Below are 24,311 nucleotides of genomic sequence, written 5' to 3'. Positions count from 1 at the left end.
CACACACACACACACACACACACACACACACACACACACACACACACACACACAAACAACCGGAAAAATAGGTCCCAACTCGCCGTCAGCAAGCACTTCTAACAGTAATAACCATTCTACCTTTTAGGGGATCAGGAGGAGAATTAGGGAGGGAGGAAGAGACAGAGGAAAAACAGGGATGGGGAGGAAACAAGGAGACAGAAAGAGGATGCAGAAGATAAATAAAGAGGGAAAGTGAGCGAGATGGAGAGAGAGCGTACTGCTTCCATTTCTCATTGCCAGTAAGCCCAAGCTAGCCAATGCTATTCAGTGTGAATCTAGCCCATCCCAACTGCTGCCCTGCACTAAGAGAGACAGGGGATAACTGACTGTATCAGTGTTGTGGATTAAATCAATATGGTCATCTGAAAATCCTGTAAGAACATCTACTAGCACGGAGTGTGTGTGTGTGTGTGTGTGTGTGTGTGTGTGTGTGTGTGTGTGTGTGTGTGTGTGTGTGTGTGTGTGTGTGTGTGTGTGTGTGTGTGTTAGCCCGAGGCTGTGAAACAGCACTAGAGCTGTCATGTAGGCCGGCCAGTCGATAGCTACAACACAATGAGGGCAGTGGTCCAAATCACCATCATTCAGCCCCGAGGCTACCACACACACACAGAGCTACCTAGTCATTTTAAAAAGCCCTGTAAACATTATTATTGTGATGTCTAACTAAGCCAGCTGCATCTAATAATGATTAAAGAATGGAAACACAATACACAGAACACCAGTCAAACTTCTAATGCTGTATCAGTATTGAACGATACAGTTGATTCTGTTAGGTTCTTATTTTTCAGAGTAGGTAACTCTGGAGAAGCTTAACCAAGTGTAATTCTTCCCAAAGGGTCGTTACAGCTGTAATTCAGACAAAAAAACATTTCACACAAACACTGATATTGTCACGCCCTGACCTTAGAGATCCTTTTTATGTCTCTATTTTGGTTTGGTCAGGGCGTGAGTTGGGGTGGGCATTCTATGTTTTGTGTTTCTATGATTTTCTATTTATATGTTTTGGCCAGGTATGGTTCTCAATCAGGGACAGCTGTCTATCGTTGTCTCTGATTGGGAACCATACTTAGGTAGCTCTTTTTTCCACCTGTGTTTGTGGGAAGTTGACTTTGTTTAGGGCACATAGCCTTTGAGCTTCACGTTTTGTTTTTGTATGGTTTATTGTTTTTTGTCAGCGTCATTCTTTATTAAAGTAAAATGTACGCTCACCACGCTGCACCTTGGTCCTCTCCTTTCAACAGCCGTGACAGATATTTAACCCTTTCTCCTAGGCTGAGACCCCTCCTCCACCACCGAACAGTCAATGCATCCCTGTTGCTAGACAGAACCTTAGTGATATCTGTTCTTCCTCACTTCATCTGACCTCTACCCCAAAGTGCTCACTCCTCCCCAACTCAAGGATGTCATGGTTATTGATACCAGACTGTGTCTCTTCTCCTCCCAGAGGATCCCTGATGGCTAACAATAGCATATCCTGACATAATGTAACGGTTATACATTACCCTCTCTCCCTCAGTGACATATCCTGACATAATGTAAACGTTATACATTAACCTCTCTCCCTCAGTGACATATCCTGACATAATGTAAACGTTATACATTACCCTCTCTCCCTCAGTGACATATCCTGACATAATGTAAACGTTATACATTACCCTCTCTCCCTCAGTGACATATCCTGACATAATGTAAACGTTATACATTACCCTCTCTCCCTCAGTGACATATCCTGACATAATGTAAACATCATACATTACCCTCTCTCCCTCAGTGACATATCCTGACATAATGTAAACGTTATACATTACCCTCTCTCCCTCAGTGACATATCCTGACATAATGTAAACGTTATACATTACCCTCTCTCCCTCAGTGACATATCCTGACATAATGTAAACATCATACATTACCCTCTCTCCCTCAGTGACATATCCTGACATAATGTAAACGTTATACATTACCCTCTCTCCCTCAGTGACATATCCTGACATAATGTAAACGTTATACATTACCCTCTCTCCCTCAGTGACATATCCTGACATAATGTAAACGTTATACATTACCCTCTCGCCCTCAGTGACATATCCTGACATAATGTAAACATCATACATTACCCTCTCTCCCTCAGTGACATATCCTGACATAATGTAAACGTTATACATTACCCTCTCTCCCTCAGTGACATATCCTGACATAATTTAAACGTTATACATTACCCTCTCTGCCTCAGTGACATATCCTGACATAATGTAAACGTTATACATTACCCTCTCTCCCTCAGTGACATATCCTGACATAATGTAAACGTTATACATTACCCTCTCTCCCTCAGTGACATATCCTGACATAATGTAAACATCATACATTACCCTCTCTCCCTCAGTGACATATCCTGACATAATGTAAACGTTATACATTACCCTCTCTCCCTCAGTGACATATCCTGACATAATGTAAACGTTATACATTACCCTCTCTCCCTCAGTGACATATCCTGACATAATGTAAACGTTATACATTACCCTCTCTCCCTCAGTGACATATCCTGACATAATGTAAACGTTATACATTACCCTCTCTCCCTCAGTGACATTGTTAGTTTCTAAGATCTCCACCCGTCTTCCCTTATCAATGCCTGCCACATGTAATCACTTCCCTGCACTCAACACATTCCAAGCTTAGTTGCACCCACTATATACCTTCCTCCTATAACCCTTAACTTCTGGTGTAGACCCTCTAAACCTCAGCACTCCATCAGTGACATGAATAAGTAACATTTCATATTCTCAGAACCCAACAATTCTAATTGATGACTAAACTAAATAACTAGGTAATACCTGACTGAAAAGTGTGTTTCTCCTTTAGCCGCTGGCTCTGCTACGGTGCCTTAAGTTCCCCTCTCTGTCCAGAGCCATCTGAGCAGCTTGATCAGAACCAGCTTGGAGTAATGAAACAATGGTAGTAACAGAGCAATATGACCTGCAGGGAGAGAGAGGCTGCTCTCTGGTTCTCTAAGCTAGAGGGGGTGGAAATCAGATATCCAACACTGCTGGACACAACTACAGCTACACGTGCACACACCACACACACACCACACACACACACACACACACACACACACACACACACACACACACACACACACACACACACACACACACACACACACACACACACACACACACACACACACACACACACACACACACACACACACACACACACACACACACACACACACACACACATTACAACATCTCTCCGAGGGCAGCTAAGGGCCTAACATGCACTAGATGTTTGCCTTTCATCTAGGGGACTGTTTTTCTTATTTTTCTCTCTCCCTTCTTCTCTCCCTCTCTCCCTTCTTCTCTCCCTTCCCTTTCTCCATGAGGTGTGTGGAAAAAGTGCAGAGCAATGAGGAATCAATGGCTTTAAAGATCCCTCATGTCTCTGTGGCAAATTACAGTGGCCCTTTCCTGAGCTGTGCCGTTTGAAGGGGGGAACTCTCTCTCTCCTTTCAAATCACTCACTGTTGGCTGGAATGAGAAGAAGTGGCAGCTTTAGAATGTGAGGTGAGCCTCTGTCTCTGTACCACATACCAATGGATGTGTGTGAAGTGCCGGAAGGTACTTCACACACATGAAAAGACTCACGTGCACACACACACACACACACACAATTTCCACACTGAGAAATGCTGTATTTGATCCAGTCACACAGAGAGGACAGGAGGAGAAAGGAGGGCAATGGGTCTCTCTCTCTCTGGGTTTTACTGATCTATTCTCCTAGCTGTATACTCCTCTATACATCTATTCATCTAAACATGGGAAACACACATCCCTAAAGGAAGACGAAGATTCGCTGTCAGTGGGAGATACACCATTACCGTTCCCCTTCCAGTTCCACCTCTCTCTCGTCCTCCTTACAGCGTTGATATTCTCATGACATACCTCCTCCCTCGCTCCCCCTCTCTCCCACACAGTATCAACAGTATGTGCAAAACCGGTAGGCAGTAGCTCCATAGTTAACAGACATATACTGTAGGGTTGTGGCTCATGGCCTGCACGATCATATATACTATAAAACACAACACATACTGAACACACAACTTCCTCTAAGCTAACAGGAAGAGAAGAGGAGGAGGAAGACACACGAGGAAGGAGAGGATGAAAGGAGAGAAAATATACATGATGCATTTAGGCCCATAGCCCTTTTATGGAGGAGCGGAGGGAGGGAGGGAGGGATAGAGGGATGAGTGGAAGGATGGATAGAGTAGAGACGGTGTGTGTGCGTGTAATGGGATGGGGAGAGGGGAGAATCCTCTAGAGGTGCAGATTAGATCAGTGTTATGACTGCACACACCCTCAGGACACACAGGAGATAAAGATAAACAGATCCCCTCACATCTATTTCCCCTCTCCTCTCTTTCACCATCTCTTCCTGTCAACATCTCCTACCTCCCTCCCTCTCTTGGTCTCCCCATCCTACTCAATCTTAGAGTAGGATGGAGAGAAAGGGAGAGAGAGAGAGAGGAAGAGAGAGAAAAAGAGACAGTGACAGAAAGGGTTGGTGAAAGCGAGAGAGGAAGTAGAATAGATCCGTTTCTCTCCACCCTACTCTCCTTTCTCCTTTTTACATAGCTTCTTCTCTTTCCTCTTTCTCTCCTCCTCTTCCGTTCCCTCTTTCTCTAACTGCATCCAAGTGTCCAGGGGCACTGCACTAAATCACAGTTCTCAATAAAGCTGTCAGCTCCCCCTCCTCCAAAACCCAATAACACTACTCTGTGGTGCTCCACAATACACACATCGATCACTACAGTATCTCTAACACACACATCTATCACACCCATAGAAGCCCCCCTGGCACCATGCCAAACGCAAGGGCCTATTGCAGCAACTTTCTAGGAGGAATTGGTTTAGTGAAACGTGGATGAAATGAAATTGTGTGTGTGTGGGGGGGGGGGGGGGGGGCATAGAGGGTGATGGTACTGTGGGAGTTGGAAACTGCAAGTAGAGAGAGAGAGAGAGAGAGAAAGAGAGAGAGAGAGAGAGAGAATACACTCTGCTGCTCTGTCTGTGGTCAAATAAAGGTTGCAGCTTTCTGACATGCTATTCATGTTTCCCCCCTAGATCAGGATGCATTCCCAGTCAAGGAGCCAAGGTTAGCCCTGACAGCTCTCTACCCAGCGGTGTAGAGTGTGTGTTTATCATACAAAACAGAGAGTAAGGGTGATAGAAAGAGAGAGACTTCACTTTTCTTTATTATCTATTTCACTTGCTTTGGCAATGGAAACATATGTTTCCCATGCCAATAAAGCCCCTTTAATTGAAATAAAAAAATTGAATTGAGAGAGAGACAAAGAGAAAGAGAGAAAGATAGAGGGAGGAGATATGTAGATACGAAGATATAGAAATGGTAGGGATTACAGAACTTCACTGGCAGGTGTTCTCCTGTTCCCCTACACTAGTCTAGGGTCAGTTTCAAGTTTTCCTGAATGGTCAAGGTAACAATTGGGGGAGGGTAAGCGGATCCTAGACCAGTGCTTATGGTAGAGTCTATTACACTCTGCAGAAGATGGCAGAGAGAAGGAGAACAAATAGACTCTCTAACTCTCATTTCCTCCCTGTCTGTGTGATGGCTCCTTTATTTGAGCAAGAGAGTGAGAGAGAGAGAGAGAAAGTCCTCAAATGTTAAGAAAAGAGAGGGAAAGGAGAGAGGGGACAGAAGGATAAAGAGTGAGAGAGAAGAAAGCCAAGGGAAAAGGAGGAGAGGAGGGAAGGAGGTATACAGGGCTGAGGCATGATGCATGAGGTAAACTCTCCCTCTGACAATGCAGAGCTGTGTAGTATTGGAGTATTGGACGTAGAGATCGCTCCATAAGAAAGAAAAGCAACGTTCTCTCCTCTGTAAGGATTCAGGTGTTTTCTCCTAGTCACCACAGCACAGGGATAGGATGTGTACAACACAAAGAATCAAATCAAATGCTATTGGTCACATACACATGGTTAGCAGATGTTAATGTGAGTGTAGTGAAATGCTTGTGCTTCTAGTTCCAACAGTGCAGCAATATCTAACAAGTAATCTAACAATTCCCCAACAACAACTTAAACACACAAATCTAATTAAGGAATGGAAAACGAATATATACATATAAATATATGGATGACAGAATTTGTAGGTTGGTGTGTGTTCAGCTTTCAATCTATGTGTGTGTGTGTGTGTGTGTGTGTGTCTGTCTGTCTGTCTGTCCGTCTGAGCTTCAATCGCCTCAAGGCCATCAATAAAATACAATTCACAGGAAATAGAAAGCTCCCACACACAAACACACACCACCTGTCACATCCTCACGTGAGCTGGAGGAGCAGGTGCAGTATGCTGGAGGAGTAGGTGCAGTATGCTGGAGGAGCAGGTGCAGTATGCTGGAGGAGCAGGTGCAGTATGCTGGAGGAGCAGGTGCAGTATGCTGGAGGAGCAGGTGCAGTATGAATCCTCACGTGAGCTGGAGGAGCAGGTGCAGTATGCTGGAGGAGCAGGTGCAGTATGCTGGAGGAGCAGGTGCAGTATGAATCCTCGCGTGAGCTGGAGGAGCAGGTGCAGTATGCTGGAGGAGCAGGTACAGTATGAATCCTCACGTGAGCTGGAGGAGCAGGTACAGTATGAATCCTCACGTGAGCTGGAGGAGCAGGCGCAGTATGCTGGAGGAGCAGGCGCAGTATGAATCCTCACGTGAGCTCGAGGAGCAGGTGCAGTATGCTGGAGAAGCAGGTACAGTATGTTGGAGGAGCAGGCGCAGTATGAATCCTCACGTGAGCTGGAGGAGCAGGTGCAGTATGCTGGAGGAGCAGGTACAGTATGCTGGAGGAGCAGGCGCAGTATGCTGGAGGAGCAGGCGCAGTATGAATCCTCACGTGAGCTCGAGGAGCAGGTGCAGTATGCTGGAGAAGCAGGTACAGTATGCTGGAGGAGCAGGCGCAGTATGAATCCTCACGTGAGCTGGAGGAGCAGGTGCAGTATGCTGGAGGAGCAGGCGCAGTATGAATCCTCACGTGAGCTGGAGGAGCAGGTGCAGTATGCTGGAGGAGCAGGTGCAGTATGAATCCTCACGTGAGCTGGAGGAGCAGGTGCAGTATGCTGGAGGAGCAGGTGCAGTATGAATCCTCACGTGAGCTGGAGGAGCAGGTGCAGTATGCTGGAGGAGCAGGCGCAGTATGAATCCTCACGTGAGCTGGAGGAGCAGGTGCAGTATGAATCCGTGTGAGTTTGTGTGTGCACAGTACAGTATTTGCTTTCTTGGTTACGAGTGAGAGGGAGAAAGGGAGAGATAGGACAAACTAATCTATTTATTCAAATCAGAATCCTATGCATTCGAGCTATTCCCTGTAGACGAGAGGATGATAATCACTTATTCTTTATGAGGTGAGAGAGAGGGATAGAGGCCGCGCTAGGGGACTCTGTATCCATCCTCTCTGTTCTGTCTGTCTGGTGCTGAGTGGAGAGCATGACATCACAGAGAGGTAAGAGTAATGAGCCAGTCATTAGTGGTTCATTTCCCCGTGTCTCTCTCTCACACCCGCCAAATTAGCCTGCTAATTAATCCAACCCAGATTAGGACATAGAGGGCTGGGCCAAGACATCCCCAACACACACTCACACACATACATACACGCGTGCACGCCCTCCCACACGCACACCTAAGATCCCCAGCAGTGATACATCACCCCCGCTGATCACCGTTCCTGAGCCGTACCAGCTCAAAGACATTCATCATGATGACACAGCCTCACACACACACACACACTAACGTTTTCAGCAGATTTTAACATGAACCAGCAATGTGCGGTCCACCTAACTGAAGACATCATCATACAACCAGCACACACACACACTCAAATGATTCAGTCAGGTTGAATAAAGGTGAAAAAGGTTAACAAATCTACTGTAGGACATTGCGACCTCCAACGTACTGATGACACACCCCGAGAGTGCGTCTGCGTAGGTAAACCGAGAGAGCGTCTGCGTAGGTAAACCCGAGAGTGCGTCTGCGTAGGTAAACCCGAGAGTGCGTCTGCGTAGGTAAACCCGAGAGTGCGTCTGCGTAGGTAAACCTGAGAGTGCATCTGTGCAGGTAAACCGAGAGAGCGTCTGTGCAGGTAAACCGAAAGCGCGTCTGTGCAGGTAAACGGAAAGCGCGTGCGTCTGTGCAGGTAAACCGAGAGAGCGTCTGTGCAGGTAAAAAAACACTGGGGCTGAAGGCTTCTATAGACATGTATGTGAACTAGCTACTGTAGTAGACAGAATGGAGAGGCCTCTCTTAGTCCCACTGGGGGAAGAGAAGATGAGCTTCTACCTCCCTCCCTCCATCCATCCATCCATCCATCCCTCCATCCCTCCATCCCTCCATCTCCACAGCAGATAAGCCACAATTCAAATCAGAGGCTCCTCTGCTGTCCAGAACGGGCTGGCACTAAGCCACATCCTGCCTGACTGTCAACCCTCCCTCTTTTTCTCCCTCTTACTCCTTTCTTTCTCCCTCTCTGCTCTCACACCCTCCCTCATTGAGCCTCACATTTTGATTGTACCCCTCTCTCTCTGTCCCTCCGTCTCCCTGTCTCTTTTCCTGCCTCACAATGCCCCACCTCTCACTCACTCCCTGTCCCTTTCACACTTCCCCCTCCCTCACTCACCCTACCCACCGTTCTCCCTCTCTCGCCCTCCCTGTAACTCTCCCTTCTCTCCCCCTGACACACATTTCTCATGCGATCCTATGTTCTCTGTCACATGAGGTTTCAGCTGTTGGACCCCTGATTTGTGTGCTTTCTGAGTGGGAGTGAGGGCTGGAGGGAGTGAGGGCTGGAGGGGGTGAGGGGAAGACAGGTGTGGTTCACCCGTGCATAGGGGATGATGAATGGGTGTCTGTAGTCAAATACACCCTTTCACTGCTTCACTGAAGGAATGGAGGGATGAAGGAATGGAGCAGCTGTCTCTGGGGAGGAGGAGGGGAACGAGGGAGAGAGACTGAACGAGGGAGAGAGACTGAACGAGAGAGTTAGTGACCGAGGGAGAGAGACTGAACGAGGGAGAGAGACTGAACGAGGGAGAGAGACTGAACGAGGGAGAGAGACTGAACGAGGGAGTTAGTGACCGAGGAGTGAAGTAAAGAAGGAACAACTGGACATGAGAATAAGTAAGAGGGAAAATGATTTCCCCCGGCCGCGTCCCAATAGTATTTTCCTGACGACTGGTCTGGCAGAACATGACAGGTAAAAGCAACGTGATGGAACCTATCCAGTCTGTTGACTTATCTGTGATATTGGTGGAAAGGAGATGAGGAGGAAAGGAGATGAGGAGGAAAGGAGATGAGGCCATCGTAGTCTACTGTTGAGCCTCCCAGTGAGAGGTCTGACTGGGTCAGTGTCATGGTTCCTCCGGGCCAGTGAAGTTCTAGTCAAGTCAAACAGATGGGATCCTCCACACACAGTCAGTCTGGGGTGAGGGGTCGCACATTTCCCAGGGAGCCCGTTATTAAGAGGACCACTGCTTTAAAGGGGGCATTTTGGGCCCTAGACACTTCCACAACCCTGTGTCCCTTCTATGTGAACAGATCTGAAACCACTGCTAGGCATTACAGTGATGGCTCCATCTAGTTCTGGGATAAGCTAGTTAGAGCTACCAGCAGTCTTTTCAAGGTGGTGGGGGCTAGAGGAAGTAGCTAGAGGCCGAACTGGAACGGGGCCAAGACTTCCTCTGTGAGCCAAACTCTGAGTACACTACCATCAGTTCACTAGACTCATGGGGGATCTGCCATTTCAGGTCCATTGAACAAAAAAAATATCATGGAATAAAATTCTGAGAATGAAAAAAAGGTCATGGAAAAAACATCATCGTCAGGGACTCTAATCTGAAATGCAAATAGAGCCATTAAACAACCTGACACAAATAATGTGGTATATTATATTTCATAACAACACATAACTGCTCGGTAACACTTGGGAGCTAGGTAAATGAATAAATAGCTGAGGTATATAAAAGGGTATGTTAGTGCGAATTGGAACTGTTACCTCCCTAACTGTTATCTGCTGGAGCTGTCCGCCTCTCTGTAACTGGGTGAGAAGCAGCATCGTAGCGAGGCCACAGATAAGTACCCTCCAGTTAAAACCTCCAGATTACCCAGCATTAACGGCACTATGGTGCGGTCCCCGCGGCGGGCAGCAACCCTCAGCCGGCGACAGAAGCTCTTTCCCCACCACCCGCAACCCCTCTCATTATAAATCCAAAGGAGGGTGTGTGAGGCAAAAGGTGGGATGTCACACACTCACACAGTGATACCGTGAACTGTAGCAGGGCCTGGCTACAGCGGCAGGTAGCCAGATAGCACACGCCACTAAATGTCAGGCAGGAGAGAAAAGACCATTCAAAAAACAGGCAGATCCTTTCAGGGCTGGAGAGAGAGAGAGAGAGAGAGAGAGAGAAAGAGAAAGAGAAAGAGAAAGAGAAAGAGAAAGAGAAAGAGAAAGAGAAAGAGAAAGAGAAAGAGAAAGAGAAAGAGAAAGAGAAGAAGGAGAAGGAGAAGGAGAAGGAGAAGGAGAAGGAGAAGGAGAAGGAGAAGGAGAAGGAGAAGGAGAAGGAGAAGGAGAAGGAGAAGGAGAAGGAGAAGGAGAAGGAGAAGGAGAAGGAGAAGGAGAAAGAGAGAGAGAGAGAGAGAGAGAGAGAGAGAGGAGGTAGGGGAAGTAAAAGCTAGGAAGAGGGCGACAGGAGTGAGGGATTGGGGAACGGAGCGCTACAGGAATAGATAAATGGCGTCGCTATGACTTTGAAGGTCTCCCAACTCCCCTTGGTTGTGTGTGTGTGCGTCTGTGAGAGCAGGGGGCGTGCATAAAGGCATAGACACTGATAAATGAGAGGGCGGCGTGAGTATAATGGACAAGTCAGTGGAGGGAAACAGCTCAATGTCTGATGGGATCAAACAGGGTCAGAGTGTCTTCCGCCTCTGGAACGAGAGGTCACACACAAAGGCCATTTGGTGAGGCCCGTTTAAATGTGCAACATTTAACAACGTAATGAGAGAAGTCATGAGATGGCAAAAGAGCTGAGGGAGGGCGAGAGGGAGAAGGAGGAGAGAGGGTGAAGGAGGAGAAGGGGAGAAGAGGGGGGTACATTCTCACCATTAGAACGTGGGCCATCAACAGCTAACGCTCTAAGTCGAGGGGACGTAAACGGGACAGGGACTGGGAGCGCGAGTCAGCTGTGCGGGCGGAATAACAGACCGCGATCATTATGTCAGCCTGAAAACCTCTCGTTGTCCCCGTTCTAGGAACTCTGGATTTAAGTGAATTAAGTGTCTTGTGCACGCAGTATAATCTGATTTCTGTCCCTCTTATAGCAGAACTCGTGCCGACAGACCGCAAATCGAATTTGAGCAAGCAGAGAGTTGTTAGTCACTGCGCATTCCGATATGGCTTGAATAAGCTTGTGTGTTTTATCCCACAGGTTTTTGGGGGGACATTTTAAAAACGCATTTCCTGAAATTCTACACAGTTTGACATGACTTATTATGCCTCTCTGAAGGGGTATTTCAAGGGGTATATGGAGAGGCATTTTCAAAACACAGTATAAGTGAAAGAATATGTGGAGGGGGAAAACAGCTAACTTCCTGCATTTGAACACATTTTGCCATGGGGCAGAGAGAAAAATGTACAGTTTATAATGATATAGCACACATTCTGTCATGAGTCTGAGATAACATTTTGCCGTTTTAAAGTAACTGTCTAGTGAAAATCACACTTTTTAAAAGTTAATATTCTGTTAACTTATACCTAAATGTTGTTGATTCGTATTTGTCACCAAAGCTTAAATTGGAAGAGAAAAAAACACAACCTCAAACTTGTATCGCAAACAGACCATTTAAAAAATGCCTGCTATTTCCTTATAGAGGATGATGTCATCCCTCTGAGGAGGATGAGCTGGCCAATCAGCGGTCTAATGGAATGAATATTTTTCATGACCAATATAGCCCACACCATTCTGTTGTTGGGGTACGATCACACCATTCAAACACAGAAAAGCGACTTTTTAATATATCCTACATAATTAAAAAAATGTTGAAGGAAAAATATTTCACTCACATTGTAAATAATTATAGGTCATATTTCATAGGAATCTGGAAACACTGGACCGTTACTTTAAAGGTTGGCTTCGGGCAAAAACACAAAAATAAAGGCTTTATTAAACTGTATAACTGTCCAATGTACCATCACACCAGGTCAATTAATGTTTTTTGGGGGGGATGAATAAGATATTTGGCTACAGAAGCTCCATTTACCAAATTCTATATATTCTGTCCAAAAACACATTCTGTGAAATGAAGTCCACACATTCTAGAGGGGTTACTGGCTAGCTACAGGGACTAGCTTCGCTAACAAACTAGTTATGTCGGTCGGGGGCGTGCATGACCAGAATGACACATCCACGACCCAAAGGCACACCCCATTTATGTTTGAAAATTGAGAAAGAGGAGGAGTTGGACCGTTTTTCGAGCCCAAAGTCAACCGTTAAAGCTAATTTCCTGCAATTCTACTCCTTTTGCCATTGTTTATGGCATGTTCATATACTATCTGGGAGGGCTAATTATGGGGGGGTCTACCTGTTCTAAATATTGGGGGGGGGCATGTTCCCACAATTTCACCTATGCCCTGATCTATTTCACTATGCAGTCATGCCATAGTGAATACAGTCTGCAGTGCAAAGCTGCTGTCAATATCCCTTTCACACCGAAGTAGCATAGAGCTAGCGCATAAATGAATTATTCTCATATTTGCAAACAAAGATGTGCATAATGACAAAACAATGCACAAGACAGCAGAGCTGGCATGCGCGTTAAATCATTAGCATGTGACACACACACCACTGTATTTAGGGATGATTAGAGGGGGAATAGGGAGCCACTCTGTCCCGCAACATGTGCACTCACCCTGTACAAGCAACCCCGCTCCCCACTGCTTATAGCCTATCCAGGCGAGACCCTGTGACATTTTAATGAGCGGCTGCCGCAAATATCAAAGAAGTTATCCCGTTATTCCGTGCATGTAGCAGAAGGCGAGGAGATACACTAGACAGGCTACATGAACAACAATTTGACGACAGGTGATAAACAACCTTTTTAAAGACACCGGTCATTCACCAGGATATCATTATAATCCTCATAATGCCGTTCATTCATCATTGTCCTGTCTGTTAGGCAGCGTTATCTTGTGCTTTACTGTCGGGCTCGCAGCAGTCTCGTTTTATTCGACGTCTCCATCGATAACAAATGCCCCACAAACACAAACTAACAGCATCAAATAGCGTAATTGTGAACCAAATCCAGTCTCTCTAAACACAAGCGCAAACATTTCCACATTGGACAGATGTTTTTCATAACCACAACCATAGTCGGAAAAAAAGGGAGAGTCGGCAACCCGGAGGAGAACAGGCGAATGACTCACATTCTATCGCCCGGAACCAGCAAGCGGCTCTCCACCATCATATCGGGCAGGAAATCCAGATTGTAGGATGAAGTCATGTTGCCCTGGCTCTGTGTCCCTCCGTGTACAGGCTGAGGATCCGCGCTCTCCTCTCTGCTCTGCCTGACAAATATACAGTGCGTCGCTCTGCTCTCTCAGCTCTCCCAGTTCGACAACTGCGCCTGGCCGCGGAGACGGAGAGGGACAGGTGCAAGTGCCAGGGCCTCCCCAAGGCAGTAGACACACACTCGGCAGTTGTCACATTCTCTTCTTCACCCACATTCGTTTTTTTCCTATCTAATCCTGTCTGAAAATCCGCTCTGCTCAGGAAACTGTCGGGCTGTGGAATGCAGGTGCCGAGTCGGGAGGCGTGGCGGCCCGCGCTGCAGCTAATCTTTAACCATTTGATACCGTTACAACATGTGGTAGATACCGTTATACCGGTTATTCCTGTGCATATGGGAACATTAGCAGCCAGTGGCTATTCTTGACAGTAATATATTAGGGTCATTATACGACAAAACTAAAACTAGCCTAATAAGTGCAGCAATACAAGCCCCCCCAAAATGTGTGCCTTTGCAATATTGAATTGTAGGAGGCTAAACAACATAACTCGATATTTTCTGCCAGAAAGAATGCTTCGATTTAGTGACCTCTTTTCCATGAGGCGTTAACAAATCCATGGCCCAGCTGTAATCAATGTATATAATCGAATGCGCAAGGAGACGTGGCTAAGCACACTCATGAAAACGTGGCCAAGTACACTCATGAAAACCACATTTTATATTTCTCATCACTCAATAATGTTGGCACTTAACATGGGCCATACAAATTATATATTGTTTAACGCAGCTAGGGCGGTAGGTAGCCTAGCGGTTAAGAGTGTTGGGCCAGTAACCGAAAGGTCACTGGTTCGAATCCGTGAGCCGACTAGATTAAACATCTGTCTATGTGCCCTTGAGCAAGGCACTTAACCCTAATTGCTCCTGTAAGTCCCTCTGGATAAGAGTGTCTGCTAAATGACAAATGTAAAACATGTAATACCCGTAGTATTTATTGTTCAGTAAATGTGTCGATCGTATGGGTGTGGATTAAATAAACAGGATAGGAAGCTGCTGTGCCCCGGAAACCAAAGCGCCCTCTCTGCTCATCCCTCTAGGGAATAAAAGGAAGACACTATAACAAGAATGACTCTTTCTTGGCAATAGATGAAACTCTCTTGGGAGAATTGAACAGGAACTGGGTCATGTGAGCACACGGTGTGCAAGGTGGTGTGAGCCCAGGCACAGCTCTAGGGATAGTTCTTCTTTTTCTGCACATAATGGTTAAGGTCAGTGTATGGAGGGAGAAAACTGATCCTACATCAGTACTTTAGGGCACTAGGTCCCTGAGGTGCAAACTGTACGCTGCATGTTTCACCGCACCTGGCCCCTATATAGTGAAATAGGTCATAAGTAAACAACATGCTACTATATATAGCAGCATTATATAGGATAGATGAGGTAAAGAGGTCAATGGGACGCAGACCATGGGGGATAGAAGGAGGATGCCGGATTGGCGCACATTCAACAAATTGGATCGATTAAAATTGATTTTTCGTCAAATCCGTCATGATTGATGTATTGTAACAGGCCCTCAATGTGGCTACTAAAGTCTGATATTGATATACTGTATTTGGCTGTTTTTGCTGCATAACATTTAGGGACTGGATGTTATTTGTAATGAGGGACACCTGGAGAAAATAAACCCTCTCTGAAATGAAAATAGATGGCCCTCCCTTCAGTAAAATATATTTACATCAAGCCTAATCTTCATGATTAATGTTCAAACATAGATGTCAAACAGTATCATGATTCTGGTCTACTGCTTCTAAAAATGACTCATGGCTCTCTCAACTAGCCTTACACCTCACAGATTGGAGTGGTTTATCCGAACACTTGAACCAACAAAAAAAACGTGAACCTCCCCTCTACCCAAAATAATAATTCAAACAAAGTGGATAGCAGAAAACATACCTACCATTTATCCTCACTCATAGACCAGAGCCTTAGGTGTGCCATTTCAGAAACTTTTCTTTGTTTTCTAAGCATTACATGGCAAAGTAGCCAGAAGGTTGTGGATTCACCGACCACCGCGGACAAGGATAGGAGTGAAAATATCACGCCTACTACACGTTTATATAGACTGCTGATGCACAAGCACATTTAGAAATGGCACTTTAAATGTTCTATTATTCCAACGCTCAACAGTACGTTGAGACCCCGATTCAGTTCCCCCAAAAATTGGTCTGCGGGCCTACAAAAGGGGGGCTGCGGGCCGCATGCAGCCCCGGGCCGCCAGTTGCCCATCCCTGGCTTATAGTAAAGGCTATGGATCATTAGAATGAGACCACACTAGGCACGCTTGTTATTGGGTGCCACACAGCAGAAAATCTGTGAGGGGCAGCATCAGGCACACATTGAGATATAATAAGAAACGCATTCTCAAACACAGCTAAATTACATTTAATCGATTAAAAATGACATGACCCTCCCCTGTACGAAATTAAAAAATACTTAACCCCTCCCCCTGATTGAAATTGAAAAAGTATGCCCTTCCCCCATTTTCCTCCAGGTAACAATTGTGTACATTTCGACCGCTCACTCAGAAATAGTCCCTTTACAGGTTTAGAAGAAGTGACTGCTAAATGCTAACTCCTGTTCGTATAAGCTGGTTAGCATAGCTAGCATAGAGAAATCGCTGGTGGCAGCCAAAGTTGTTTTTAACTGTAACACAGTTGATTGTGACGATGACATGAACATGTATTTGGGTTGACATCCATACATACTCCAATTTTTACCTCAACATGTGTGAAATACACATGTAAACAATAGACTAAATGTAGGCTAATGTTGCTGGGGGGCAATGAGGAGATTCGGGATCTTTCCCCCATGGCATCTTTCCCCCACGTATTTCCAAGGCATTTCCATTCTTTAGGTCGAGATCCATTGACCTCTTTACCACATCTATGATTATAGTTATTTCAGATATTCTTATGCTGTGAAGGAATGACGTTCTCACAGGATACGTGGGGTGTGTGCTTGCATGTACAGTATGTAGTTGTGGCTGTGTGTTTGTGTGTGTGTGTGTGCGCGCATGCCACATGCGTGTGAATCCGGTGCTATCTTGCAAAACTCCAGACACCTTTTCACTTCCACAGCTGAGATACCAGTGCTAGTGTAAAAGAAACAGGTGCACGGAAGACTTCACCAACCACATTGGCATTCACACACTCTCACACACACTTTGCAGTCATACCTCCTTTTCTGTAATGAAGTAAGTTTAACATAATGTGTCCTTCCCTGTAACACAGTGCATTAACACAGTGTTAACAATCCAACATTCACATTAAATGAATCTACTGCTTTAGAAAACACAATGAACAGTATCAGAGACAAGACAGAGCCTAATACTCTCACACTCCTTCATAAACTCTGATTCTGGAACAGTGTCAGCAAAATGTAATCTCCCAGTAGTAAGATATAGCAGCTCCAGTTGAAATGAGGGGTCACATGAGTTTGTGTGTGTGTGTGTGTGTATGTATGTGTATGTATGTATGTGTGTGTGTATGTTTGTGTATGTATGTGTATGTGTGTGTTTGCGTGTGTGTGTCGTGACCCTTTGTCTGTAGTATAACAGTATGACACTCTCTCTGATGCCCTGTGGCGAGCAAGCCTTGACCTACGACCTCACTACTTAAGGCCTTTACAGAAACCTAAACGAACAAGTGTTCAACTGCCTGTTAGGAGTCACCGATGCAATAATGTCCACAAGCCTGAGGCTTCCTCCCATTATCACACACACTATGAAATGTTTAATTGTCAATATAATTGCCATGTTCTCTGCCGGAGCTGCTAACCACATTTTATTGAATTGTCTCACCTTGTGCTCTTTGTCCATGTTTTCTCCTTCTCATTCTCTGTTTTCATAAAACCGTGTCTTACTCAAAGGAGAGAGGGACAAAATGTCGATGCAACGCGGAGTGCCTGGATACAGCCCTTAGGCGTGGTATATTGGCCATATATCACAAACCCCCGAGGTGGCTTATTGCTATTATAAACTGGTTACCAAAGGAATTAAAACAGTCAAATAAATGTTTTGGTCATACCCGTGGTATATAGTCTGTTTAACCATGGCATTGTTGACTACTCCTTTCTGATTGTCTTGAAGGGCATTCTAGAGCATGCATTATTTCCCTGTAACGCACGGTATATTTGCACGGTAGAATTTAATGGCTATAGTTCATTTTTACATGTTTACATGAATTGAAAACAGTATTGGTATTGTTGAATTGGATTTTCATAATAGCAAGCTAGGTCTGATGGTTCGGTTAGCTGTAAACTGTGTATTTGATTTGATTGTGTTTTTACACCACCCCCCCCTTCTCTGTTTCCCAGGGTTGTGTGTTCTTACACCCCCCCCCCCCTTCTCTGTTTCCCAGGGTTGTGTGTTCTTTGAGCGTCTGCTCAGGGCAAGGTCTCCCTTCTTCGCTTTCTCCCCCCAACCCTTCTCGCCAAACTCTTTCTCTCCTCAGGCAGGGGTACAGCTGCTCAACAACACAGATCGATCACATCATGTAAGACAGAGAGGGAGAGAGAGAGAGGGAGAGAGATGGAGAACACACCACTCAGGGCTAACATGGTTCTGAACCAACCTCTCCAACGTACCTGGCAGCAGGAGTTCAGACAGTACAAACACCTCCATAAGACAGAATAACCACTACCGTTACATCATCAAAGTGAGACACTCCCAAAATAACCATCATCATCCTTCCTCTGAAGCTTCCTGCTCTGCTTCTTTCTCTCACCCAAAGGATTGTGGGTAACAGCGTGCTCCACTCGTGATGAGTGTCTGTTTTTTTACACGTGAATATTTAATGTGAGCTCATGAATAAAGCAGGAGAGCAAGCAGCTGTGATTGAGGCTAAGTGGACATGGGAGGAACCTGCTACAGGCCAGCTACAGACAGACAGACAGACAGACAGACAGACAGACAGACAGACAGACAGACAGACAGACAGACAGACAGACAGACAGACAGACAGACAGACAGACAGACAGACAGGCAGGCAGACAGACAGACAGACAGACAGACAGACAGACAGACAGACAGACAGACAGACAGACAGACAGACAGACAGACAGACAGACAGAGACAGACAGACAGACAGACAGACAGACAGACAGACAGGACAGACAGACACTGATTGCTACTGTTCATCTTCACTGAACTGCTACATACATGATGCTTCAACAGGATCACTCTCACAGACATGACATTGTCATATTGTGTGAAATTAAGGTTTTGTGTGTGAAAGTCAACTTAAATAATAACAGAGGAGATATTTCTGCTCTTTAAACACTGACCCAGACCCCCCCCCCCCTCTCAGTCAGTCATCTATATTGGTCTGGTTCATGTTCGAAACATAGTGTTCTAGAGTGTGCAGACTCTCTCCTTCAATCTGATTGGCTGGTCTGATGGTTGGTACGGTACAGTAGGTCTACCTGTGAAGCTGCTTGCCTATATTAGTAAATGCTCTGTGACCTGTTTAACACACACACACACACACACACACACACACACACACACACACACACACACACACACACACACACACACACACACACACACACACACACACACACACACACACACACACACACACACACACACACACACACACACACACACAGTGGGGTTTCTAGGACATTCCGAACAAGTCTCTGGCTGTTGAGCAAATAGCACGTGACTTGAGGGGTGACCGTCATACCCTGATGACTGAACTGTAGCTCCTGCCTCGGTCTGCCTCGGTCTGCCTCAGGGGTCTGGTGGTCTGGTCTACACGCCTTTAAACTGAACTGGGAGACAGAGACAGAAGAGGAGACTGTCTAACTTGACCCTGTCCCCTTACTGCACTTCCTCAGCTGTCTGGACTGTCTGGACAGTATCACACCAGAGAACACTGTGCATTGTTGAGCTCAAATGATCGGAGTCACAATAAACTGTTCCATACAACAATACAGCATGGAAACTTCACTGTAAAGGCTGAGCTGTTCCTTGCTATGCTATACTGCTGTGTGTTTGGCTAGCCAGCCTGTCCTGTGTTGTGTTAGCCATAGACCTGTAGTCCCATGTTGGCAGTAATCTGGGATAACTGTCAGGTGTGTGCGTACTGGTAGCGAAGTCAGGTGCAGGAGAGCAGAGATTTGTGAACAGGCGCACACTTTATTTAGGCAAAAGTGCAAAACGCGCATAACAGTCACTAGACATCGAAACATTTTCGTGAAAAATAACAGGGAAAAACCAAGCCAGTCTGGCGCGTGAACAACACACACGTAACATGAACAATCTCACACAAAGACATGATGGGGAACAGAGGAATAAATACATATAGATTGATTGGGGAATGAAAACCAGGTGTGCAGGGAAGAAGACAAAACAAATGGATAAATGAGAAATGGAGCGGCGATGGCTAGAAAGCCGGTGACGTCGATCACCGAACGCCGCCCGAACAAGGAGAGGAGCCGACTTCGGCGGAAGTCGTGACAATGACTATGGAATAATCCATCCTGTGTTAGCTAGACCCTTAGTGTCTCTGTTGTCACCTCCCAGACGGGACTAATATTATTACTAAAGGTAATACAGAGACGGGTGCATGTTTTGGGAAGAAAAGATGTCCGTGCACTGTTAAACATCACCAGGAGGGGTGTGAGTCATGTAAAACACTGTCTGTACACACCTCTCCCCACAAACACGCACATAGGTACACATTCAGTAGTGCAGTGTCCTGTATGGGTGTAGGGTGATAGAGGCTGGCCAAAACACTGTGCAGTCCAGCTGCAGTGCAACAGGGCACGCGCCGGCTGTAATTGGCCATCGCCACGGTGACAGAGAGGAGTTAAAATAAAGCCGGCTGGCTGTGGGCCCTCCATTCATTACACATCCCTCTCTCCTTCCCTCCGTCTCCATCCAATCTGTGCTGCCCTCTTTCTCTCTCTCCCCCTCCCCTAACCACCCTCTCGCCCCCCCTCTGTTATTTTCCTCATTAAAGTGGGACCCAGGCAGTAGCGGTCACTGCCTCATTTATTTTCATTTGAAACTGGTGCAGCTCCACGGATCCTCTGGGGCTGAGCAGAGAGAGAGCAGGATGGTGTCATTCTGATAACAACCACCCAGCACACACCCAGCACACACCCAGCACACACACACACACACACACACACACACACACACACACACACACACACACACACACACACACACACACACACACACACACACACACACACACACACACACACACACACACACACACACACACACACACAGGTGTGCATCCACACGCGCACACGCGCACATCCACACGCACTCTGATGCAAACACAAGCTCACAGCCACAGCTCATTCACTCCCTTTCTCTCACACATGCACTCTCACCCTCTCGCTGGTGTGTGTGTGTGTGTGTGTGTGTGTGTGTGTGTGTGTGTGTGTGTGTGTGGTGTGTGTGTGTGTGTGTGTTGATACTGGGTGTTACATCCAGATGAGGAATCTCTTATTAAGCATAATCGTATTAGACTGAGGGAACTAATGACTACTGATGAACTAACGACTATTGATCCAGAGAAGAGAGAGGGGCTGTATACAAAGCAGGACTGTGCTAGGGGACCGACCCATGTGTGTGTGTGTGTGTGTGTGCTTTACCCATACATCCATAACCACCCTGTTCTAACTGACCCAGCCTGACTCTCCTTATTGAAAAAGGTGGGCCGGCGATTATACAGGGCGTAGTGATTCTGACGTGCTCTTTTCCCTTTGCTGTAGCGGGTGGTTGGGCAGATTCATGAGGGCCCGGGGACTATTTTAGAGCCCATTGCCTCCACCTTCTCTGTTTCCTGGATAATGAGAGAGAGGTGCCATAACTGTGCTCTCTAAACCAACAGAAAGGGCCCTAAAAGGAGACGTCTACCCCATAGGCCATTAGGGAGGCGCACTTAGAGAAGCACACTTAGAGAAGAACACTTAGAGAAGAGCACTTAGAGAAGAACACTTAGAGAAGAACACTTAGAGAAGCACACTTAGAAGGGAGCGCTTGGTTTAATGCTGACTGGGCTTACAGAGGAGGCCCATCCATCCCTGTCCTGGTTTTATTGTCCCATAAGAAAGCATTAATACACAAGGGTGATGTGTGATATATTATTGTTTTACAACATCTGGGCTGTGTTCATCAGTATGAGGCTAAGCCATGATTTAAATAGTTATTAACTCTCAAAAGGTACATGTGGTTTATATTGCAAAAATACATCTCTATAAATCAGGGAGTAATGATAAAATGTGGAGGAGAGAGAGAGACAGAGAGAGTGAGAGAGAGATTACATGTGGAAGAGAGAGAGAGAGAGAGAGAGAGAGAGAGAGAGAGAGAGAGAGAGAGAGAGAGAGAGAGAGAGAGGAGACAGCAGACTGAAGTGGCTGGCTGGCAGACTTATTGTTTGTCTGTGTCTGTCTCGTTGGTTTCTGTACCCGCTTGTTCTCGCTTGTTTCTGTACCCGCCCCATTGTCCCCCCTCTCCCTCACCTCCCTCCTTTCCCCCCCTCGCTCTCTCTATCCGGGTGACTGAGATCCAAATAAACAAAGCAGACATCTTTCAACAAGAGAGATAGAAAAAGAGAGATACAGAGAAGGACAGGTTGGAGATTCTGTTGATCAAACATGAAAAGGTTTTGTCTGTTTTTGCTAAACGAACGAAAGACACATTTTGCACCCAACATCCAGATATGGAGTCTAGTCTACCCTCTTTCTCTCTATTCTCCTGCTCCCTGCCCCGCCCTCCTCTCCTCTCCTCTCCCCCTTCCCTCTCTCCTCTCTGGATTACAGCGAGTAGTATAAACACACACTCCTGATCGACTGCCCCGTCCCCTGGCCAGCCTCCTCCCCCTAGAGAGGGATAAAACCCCTCACATCGCCCCTATTACCCCTCCTCTAACCCTCCGCTACCCCTCCATTACTCACATACAGAGAGAGGAGGCATGCAAAAGGAGGATGGGTTGGAGAGGAAAAGAGAGCAAGGGAGGTACAAGCATCGGATTTTACACTTGAACAAATGAACAGTCGCAGGACGGAAAGGAGGGACACCTAAACAGAACAACAAGCGAGAAAGAGAGCGAGAGGCAGAGAGAGAGCAGCAGACACTGACAGACAGTGCAGTGAGATATGACAGAAACACAGACTGAACCTGAACACAAAACACTAAAACAGGAGATCACATGAGAGTGTCCGGGTATGGTTCCGACATATATATATGTGTGTGTGTGTGTATATATATGTGTGTGTGCGTACCTCAGCAGCAGATCGTCGGCCCTCATGGATCCGCCGGTGGGGTGGGGTGCAGAGGGGGGGCAGCATATGCTGTCGACACACACACTCTGCACAAAGCCCAGCTCGGACGCGAGCTCCAACATCTCTGCTCCCAACCGCTGTTTTTCTCCTCCGATCTTCTTCTATTTTCACAACAAGCGGCGGCTTTCTGCTCTCTGTCTCGCTCTTGTCCTCGCTCTCTCTCGTTCCTATTCGCACTACAGAAACACACGTTCTCTCGTCTCCTCCCCTCTGCTTCCCGCTCTCTCTCTCTACCCCTCCCTTCTCCTCTCTCTCTCTCTCTCTCTCTCTCTGGTGGAGCGGTGGAGACCCTGCTGGCTTGCCTGGCTGAAGTAATCTCCCCTGACAGCTCATGTTGTTGTGTCGTGGGCCTATTTCACTCTAATACTAGAGCCCTGAGCAGACCAGCCTGACCCAGCCCAGTCCAACTCTGATCTAGTCCAACTCAGTTTATTCTAGCCCAGCACAGCCCAGTTTTAACCTAGTTCAGCCCAGCCGAGCATCGGCAAGCCTAGGTCGGTCCAGTCCGGTCCAGTCCCCAGTGAATGGAGCTACTGGATATGGATATATGTCATGTTGTTTCCCAGCTAAAAGACAGACTTGTCTCAGCTAGTGGCCCTCCCTAAGGGGGCCCTGCCAGCAGCTACAGCTAGGCTCCACTACCTGTCACACACACACACCAAATCCCCCCCCACACACACACACACACCAAATCCCCCCCCCCCCCCCCCCACCCACACACACACACACCAAATCCGGTATCTGTCACATCAGAGCCTGTCCTACTCACAGGAGACGGAGACAGAAGACTCAGGAAGCAGCTGATAAAAAATTCATCCTTCTGTTTATTATGATTTATGCATGTTTCACTGAGCCAGGAACAAAAAAAAGAGAAGCCTACAGCTTCATTAGCGTCTCGATGTGTGTGTGTGTGTGTGTGTGTGTGTGTGTGTGTGTGTGTGTGTGTGTGTGTGTGTGTCTGTGTGTGTGTGTGTGTGTGTGTGCGTGTGTGTGTGTGTGTGTACGTGCGTGCGTGCAATGAGGACAGAGGAGGGTTGTTCAAGTTATGGATTGTCTGGGAGATTCATTAGAATGTTTGCAATAATGTGCAAAATAATATATGCCCCCTACAACACCTGCAAGGGACCAAAACAACACTTTGAGAAAACAAGTATATTCACAGTTAAGATGCAGTACACAGCTCAACTCCAAGCCCTAATTGCTGAATTTAGTCCGTCTGTTGGTTTTTCATTGCAAATCTGAGGGTCATATTCACTATCCTACTTCTTACTCAGTTCTACATTCTAAATGTATTCTATCCATGTCCCATCACCCTGATGCCATCCTAAACTTTACATCT

General features: G+C 46.4%; 1 protein-coding gene across 36 annotated transcripts in view; it reads right to left on the bottom strand.

Annotated features, from left to right (window-relative positions):
- LOC139565913 (CUGBP Elav-like family member 2) overlaps positions 1–24,311 on the bottom strand; it is a 213,320-nt gene that overhangs the window by 116,754 nt on the left and 72,255 nt on the right. For 4 of the 36 annotated variants that reach the window (XM_071386583.1, XM_071386577.1, XM_071386578.1 and 1 more), the window contains exon 1: positions 22,913–23,232. The exons of 1 other annotated variant lie outside the window; for it this stretch is intronic. In XM_071386583.1, the coding sequence (XP_071242684.1) occupies positions 22,913–23,034 (122 nt within the window). In that variant the 5' untranslated portion in view covers positions 23,035–23,232. Of the gene's footprint in view, positions 1–13,523; positions 14,036–22,912; positions 23,284–24,311 lie in introns of those variants that run through there. 31 more of the 36 variants (XM_071386566.1, XM_071386571.1, XM_071386572.1 and 28 more) reach the window with 22 other exon arrangements.

Source organism: Salvelinus alpinus, chromosome 37, assembly GCF_045679555.1.
Source record: "Salvelinus alpinus chromosome 37, SLU_Salpinus.1, whole genome shotgun sequence".
Lineage (NCBI taxonomy): Eukaryota > Metazoa > Chordata > Actinopteri > Salmoniformes > Salmonidae > Salvelinus > Salvelinus alpinus.
This window is presented reverse-complemented; position numbering and strand designations above follow the sequence as displayed.